This window comes from Gossypium arboreum, chromosome 13 (genome assembly GCF_025698485.1).
Source record: "Gossypium arboreum isolate Shixiya-1 chromosome 13, ASM2569848v2, whole genome shotgun sequence".
NCBI classification, from domain to species: domain Eukaryota; kingdom Viridiplantae; phylum Streptophyta; class Magnoliopsida; order Malvales; family Malvaceae; genus Gossypium; species Gossypium arboreum.
The window spans coordinates 63,065,393-63,073,005 of NC_069082.1; the positions used below are offsets into that span (position 1 = coordinate 63,065,393).

The 7,613-nt window shown below is 30.5% G+C and overlaps 1 protein-coding gene across 1 annotated transcript; it reads left to right on the forward strand.

The window, feature by feature from the left end:
• Positions 1-629: 629 nt before the first annotated feature.
• On the forward strand, positions 630-3,808 carry LOC108462707 (rhamnogalacturonan I rhamnosyltransferase 1-like). Its single transcript, XM_053024670.1, has 9 exons — positions 630-753; positions 833-1,137; positions 1,234-1,301; positions 1,371-1,459; positions 1,544-1,706; positions 2,239-2,528; positions 2,605-2,809; positions 2,901-3,058; positions 3,180-3,808. Exons 2-9 carry the CDS (start codon positions 852-854, stop codon positions 3,436-3,438), a joined length of 1,518 nt encoding a protein of 505 aa, XP_052880630.1. The 5' UTR covers positions 630-753; positions 833-851; the 3' UTR covers positions 3,439-3,808.
• Positions 3,809-7,613: the final 3,805 nt, after the last annotated feature.

Here is a 7,613-nt window from a genome sequence, read left to right on the forward strand (position 1 = left end):
ATGATCACTTCAATGCGTTTTTTTTTTAAACCTTCGTTTATATCTTTTCTCATTTATTTTAATTAAATTTTACCCTAAACTTTTAAAAAAGTTAAATTTGACCATCAATTTTTAAAAAGAGTTTGAATTGATTTTTAAAATTCTATCAAATTTTAGAATTTTAAATTTTTAATTTTTTAATAAATTTTAAATTATTTGTTGACATGACAAATAAGATAAATAATGACATTTTAGTATGAAGTGTACGTGGACTACTACAAGGGTATCATGCCAACATCATTAAAATATTAATGATTTAGTCAACATTTCTATTAAAGAAATGTAATTCAATTCTTTTCAAAGATTAATGGTTAAATTTAGCTAGAAAAAGAATAAAGGTCAAATTGATAGAAAATGTAAATGTTAAGGCTAAATTTATGATTATGCCTAAATATTATATATAAAATATATAATATGAAGTATTATAAAGACTGATAATAAATAACATAAATGCTAAATTAATACTGCTAGTAAATTCAGAGAATGAAATATATGAAGTTATGTCTGCCTGATGTACGACTCTTAAAACTTTCTTAGCAAGAAATAATGCAAAAAATTTCACCTTAAAACCCCTCATTTTAATTCTTTGCTTGTAACCAGCTTTCTGGTACAACAACAAAAAAAAAAAACACACACACACACACACACAAAAACAAATGCCTTGTATTTAAGCCTGAAGCTATTGATAAGTTGCTTCAAGCTGGCTTTTATAAGGTGAATTTTTTCATTTTTTGGGATGATACCCAGATTTTATTATCAATAATAAATTTTCTTTGTTTCTTTGTTATTGCAGAGAATTAAGAAAGCTAAGGATGGGTTTTAGTGAGGCAAGGTTTGAAGAGACGGAGGGTGGAGAAATGAAGGAGAAACCCTACAGCAATAAGATGAGTTTGAAGTATATAAGCATGGCTAAGGCTGAAAAGCTGAAGAGCTTAATCCTTGCTCGGATCCGAGTGGCTCGACTTAACTTGTGGGTGACCAGAGCTCTAAGCATGCTCCTGCTTTTGGGTATCACCATGCAGTTGAAATCACTGGGAGAAACAGTTTCTTCATCGAGGACCCCTACTTCCACCTTTTCTTACCCTCTTCCCCCTGAAAGTACGTATAAACCTCCATAATATATACATATATTATTTATGAATTATATGATATCCACTGTATCTTCCATGCTTGTCAAATAACTCAAATTTTCAGGGGTGTATGAGAACAATGGTTATCTGATGGTATCTTCAAATGGAGGATTGAATCAGATGCGATCTGGTGTAAGTAATTTGCTTCTTCTTGTTTTGGTTTCATTGATATATAATGAACTTCTTGGTTTGCTCTTGTAGATCTGTGATATGGTAACAGTTGCCAGATTCTTGAATGTGACCCTCATAGTTCCTGAATTAGATAATACATCGTTTTGGAATGACGACAGGTATATACGCATAGCTATATTGATTTACTTTTTTTGATTGAATCGATTAAATCCCATTTGTGATTAAGAAAATGGAATCTGCAGTCAGTTTGCAGATATATTTGATGTAGAATACTTCATTGCATCACTGAGAGACGAAGTTCGGATATTGAAAGAGCTGCCACCTCAGCAAAAGGGGAAGGTGGCTGAATCTCTCTTCTCGATGCCACCTATCAGCTGGTCTAACATGACTTATTACTATAATGTGGTACGCTTCCTTATACATAGATTGTAGCCTTGAGGGGTTATTTAGTTTTTGGGTTGGGTTAATGTATGTTGTAGTAACGTGGTTTTTAAAATTTTCATGAAATGATTTTGAGTTTTGACAATTTTATTTAAGTTTAATTTTTTAATTTTTTTATTTAAGTTTATTTTTTAATCAATTTAGGTAGGATCCGTAGGGGTTTTAAATTTTTTGTACATATAAAGTTTGAATTATTTTAAGTAAAAATTAATTAAATTTTTTTAAGTAATTTCAATTTAAGTCTCATATTTAACACTTGAGTTTAGTTTTATCGAATATTTGTTTGACTTATTTTATTTCAAATCATTCTAGTTTATATCAGTTTTAGATTTGAGTTATATAAATTTAGATTTTTAATTTTTTATGGTCAAATAAAATTAAATTTAAGTTACAACTAATTGAATAATATTTATAAATTTAATTCGAATTTGAGAAGTCTACATGTATATATATAATTGTTATAATGTTACGATGATGGTGTTATAATTATGGGCAGATTCTTCCACGAATTCAAACGACTGAAGTGGTGCATTTCCAGAAAACGGATGCAAGGCTTGCTAACAATGGACTTCCAGTGGAAGTCCAAAAGCTGCGTTGCCGAGTAAACTATGAAGCACTGAGGTTTGCACCTCCCATTCAAGCATTGGCCGAGAAGATTGTAAGGATTCTAAGAGACAAAGGTCCTTTCCTAGTTCTTCATCTCAGATACGAAATGGATATGATTGCTTTCTCTGGTTGTAATGAAGGTTGCAATGAACAAGAGATTGACGAGTTAACCAAAATGAGGTAACATTCACAATATTATACCAAAAATAATTTTGTACTGCTTCAATCATTTAATCACATGATAATGCAATATCAGATATGCATATCCATGGTGGAAAGAAAAAGTAATTGATTCGGCGCAGAAAAGGCTAGCAGGTTTATGCCCTTTAACTCCTGAAGAAATAGCACTAACGTTACAGGCATTGGGTATCGATCACAATATCCAAGTTTATATAGCTGCTGGTGATATATATGGAGGGGAAAGGAGATTGGCAACCCTTAGAGCAGCTTATCCCAATTTGGTTAGTAGTATATTATAGCTTATCCACCTGATTCATGCATTGCTTTTATACTAATCATAAGTTGGGTCTCGCATGGTATTTTGGCTAACAGGTGAAGAAGGAAACACTACTACCATCTTCAGAGCTTGATCCTTTCAGGAACCATTCGAACCAGATGGCAGCATTGGATTATTATGTGGCAGTGCAAAGTGAAACTTTCGTTCCAACAAATGGAGGCAACATGGCCAAAGTGGTCGAAGGCCATAGACGGTATTTATATATATATATATATATATATATATATATATATATATTCTTTTACCAATTTATCTTCATTTCAAATCATCAATTTAACATGGACTAATGGTGTTTCATTTGAGTTCCTATTCAGATACCTGGGGTTCAAGAAAACAATTCTGTTGAACCGAAAGGCAGTAGTGGATTTAGTGGATCTGTATAAAGCTGGATCAATAAGCTGGGATAAATTCTCATCAGAAATGAAAAAAGCACATGCAGATCGGATCGGGAATCCGGCAGAAAGATTGGTGATCCCTGGTAAGCCTAAGGAAGAAGATTACTTTTATACAAATCCAGAAGAATGTTTGGCAAGTTTTGATGAACCACAACTATCTAATGATGATCACCAATAAGATGCCGATGCCAATGCCAATGCTGAAGCTGAACCATGATTATATATATGTGGGAAAATTATTTATTTCATTTTCAGTGGAAAACTCCTAAAGCAGAGGGTGGCACATACTGTTAAGGTGCAGTAAACAATAAAGAAGTTTAATTAAAATATTCGATGGTCATGGAAATTATTTTGAAGTTGTTGTGTCTTTGCAATATTTGGGTAATGAGGATGGGAAATTGAGACAATCATTTTGAGGAGGATAAAATTAGTGAAGCTTGATTGAATGTTATTTCAGTTTTCACATGTATCCCTTAACTTGAAAATGAAAAGGCCAACATCTGTTACATAAAATGCAAGTACAATCAATTTATATTTTCTAAGATAAATGGAGATGTTGGGTTTTACCTTAACTTTCTGCTTTTTAAATTAAGTTTTTTGTTTTAATACATTTCATAAATTATATATAAATTCAATTAATTAATCTATAACTTTTAAATTTTTACAGTAATATTAATATCAACTAAATTAATATATAAATTAATCCTTCACTTGATTTCCTGAAACATCAATTATTACTCCTCCACTTATCACGGTAGCAACAAAAAGCTTTCTACATAGGGATTCATGTTTAGGGACCACTAAAGGTTAGATTCAGATTAAATTCTAAGATTATGGATCAAAATCTTGGGATTTAGTTTCAAATTAGGGTTATGATTTAAATTAATGTTGGAATTTCAAGATTAGATTTTTAAGATTGAGATTCAGAATAGATTAGGCTATTCTAAATTTGAGGAAGAAGTAAGTTAGGATTCAGAATGAGTTCTAAGGTTTAGGATTCAAATCAACCAATGTGATGGTAAAGAAAAAGTTGATAGAAGATAGTCAAGGCATATTTTACCCTGCTATTTACTTTTATTTTTTATTTTTATTATTGCTTCCATGTGAGGTTAAATTATTAAGTTTTTTAAATTTAAAAAATAACATCATGCAAGCTAATAGGTGTAACTTTTAAGTTTGCTAACTAAATGCTACTTGCTGTTTGTTCAAAATTTGAAAGAGTTTGACAAAAAATTAAATTTAAAAATGAACTTAAATAAAAAAAATTAAGTTCAATTAAAATATGTGTTGGACTTGAGTATGAACATTTAAAGCTTGCACCTAGCTCGGCTCGACTCATTTTCTAGTTCTGTAATATATTATATTTTTTTTATTTTTATATGAGAAAATATTTGATACACTGTCACTAGAGTTTTTAGACTCCACAAATAAGGTTAGAGAATTGAAATGTGCTCTATAGAAGTATAGCAAAATATTTTTTTAAAAAAGCTTATATGTCAAAAAAGCCCTTAAGAAAATGTAAAAGAAAATAAAAATAAATTAAGTCCTTATAGTAAATTCATACACAATTAAGCCTCTGCCATCAATTAAAATAATCAATTAAGCCCCTCCATTAACAATTTTCAATATTGACCAAGTTGAGCGTTAAAATAAATTGACGGACCAATCAGACGGTGGCACATGACATCTTCTATTCTAATATAATATTTTTCCGTGAAAAATTATAAAAAAGTGATAAGTGTCAAAAGTAACATATTTTAGTCTCATCCTTAATGCACTTTTGGGTGATTATGTGACATTAATTGTGAACTATATACTCCTAATCCTTTATGTAATACCCCTACCCGTATTCATTGCCGAAATAGGGTACGAAGTATTACTGGAGTTTACGAATTAAAATTTTTTTTTAACTCAATATAACACCTTTATAGATATCTAACCTTCCTTGAAATTTTTAACCAAAAACAATCCACATCAACCAATCCAATTCAACATATTTTCAAGATAAATTCATGCATATTTATAAAATAACGTCATCACATACCCAAAACCAGGTTTGTTAACCATACTAATGGCTAACTTTACATTCATTTCACGTTAACATTTACTTTATTAGCTTATACATGCCATTGATTTCCAAAATAAAGTTTCTTTATATACCGAAATCCTGAGGTTGATAGTGTGATGTGTCTCCGACCAAATCCGACCTCCGAGCTCTTAACACTACAAAACAGGGGAAAATGAAACAGAGTAAGCACTTTGTGCTTAGTAAGCTCATGTAACAAGAATTATACTTACCTAATATTTTCAATACAATACAATAAACATTCCAATATCCATTCAATGCATTATTGCCCTAGCATGCACAAACTCAACATTCAAGTTAGTACAGTAATTTCCATGTACCAATAATATATACTATGATTGATGAGCTCATCAATACATGATTTCCATTTCCTTATTTTTTTTCATATTTATCCGGTTGAATTTCTTGGAATTTTCGATGGATTTTCAGAGGTACACTTTTAGTGTACATTTCCGGGTCCGTCAATTCATAGTCATGTGCGCACATTTCCATTTCAGAGAGCACACTCCCGCGAACCTCAACCTTGCAGTGGGATTACAGTTCAGGCTAAATCCCTGCAATATAAACTCATAGAGTATTGTCAGGATTACTAGTCCAGGCTAAATCCCCTGCAACGACAATTACTCTAATGAGCTTGGATCTGAATTACCAGTCCAGGCTAAATTCAGATCCTAATTGATTACCGTCCGGCTAAATCCATTTTACACATATTCTTTGGAGGGCTATATCAGATAGGATCACCCGTCCGGCTTGATCCTTTTACCGTCAATTCCTTTTCAGAGATCCATCGAATTTTCCTTTCATTCAACCAGGATTTCTTCCCATTTTATCAAATATATCAATGTTTTATTAATTTTCATACAATGAACATTCAAATCATATTCACATCAATAACATGCAATCTCAAGCAATTTAAGAATATAATTCAAGTTACACGAACTTACCTTGATACTTGTTTGTAAAAAAAAATCTACTAATCCCGAACTTTTTCCTTTCCTCGATCTAGCTTAGTATTTGAATCTTCTGGATCTAAATAAATAAATTTAATTATCAATTTAATACATTTCATGTTCATATGCAACATTCTCTATAATTCAACTATTATTATTTATAGTTTATTCAAAGCTGTCTATTTGAGTCATAGTCACTAAATTATTTATAACTTGAGATACGGAACTCCAAATTAATATCCGTTAATTTTATTTGAAAATAGACTCATATATATTATTAACATAAAATTTTCAAAATTTTGGTTTAGCCAATAAGTACATTTTATTCTTTAAAGTAACCTCTGTTCTGCTATCTGACAGTTTTGACCCTTCTTTACTAAAATTAATTATCTCTTCGTACAGGATTCAAATGATGTTCCTGTTTGTTTCTATTAAAAATATACTCATCAAGATTATATACATATAAATTTAAGCCCATAATTATTTTTATTCAATTTTTTATGATTTTTCAAAGTCAGAACAGGGGAACCCAAATTCATTCTGACCTTGTCTTACAAAATTCATTATATCTCAAACTTTACAAATCTATTGCTTACACTATTTCTTCTATGAGAAACTAGACTCAATAAGCTTTAATTCCATATTTTTTTCATCTTCCAATTATATTTCTATAATTTATGGTGATTTTTCAAAGTTAGTCTACTGCTGCTGTCCAAACTGTTTTTGTGCAAGCTGTTTATTACCATTTTTCCCCTAAGCTTTTAATAAATGATAAATTCGTCCCTACTCAATTAGCCTCTCAATTGAGCTGATTTTTCTCAATTAACATTTTATTCTATCACCTTAAACTAGTTTAACACCTTTAGGAATCAGAATTTCAGCCATAGACTTTAATTCTAAGCATTTTCACAATTAGATCCTAAAAATAAATTTCTATTGAAATTACCTAATAAAATCATCTAATAAACAAATTAAAGCTTTAATTTCATTCTATTTCATCATAAACTTACAACACTCAACCATGGTGACTTTCAATTTCATCCATGAAATAAAAAACTAATGAATTTAATAGCAGGACCTAGTTGTAAAAGTCTTAGAAACACAAAAATTACAAGAAAAAGGCAAGGATTAACTCACTTGGTGCAAAAATTATGGAATACCAGCCTAGAGAACCCTCCTATGGCATTTTTAGCTGCTGGAATTGAAGAGAAATGAAGAGAAATCTAGATATTTCCTATTTAGTCCTAGTTGTATTTAGTTAATTTTGCAATATTCCAAATTTGCCCTTAATTTATCAATTTTCCTGCTCATTTCATG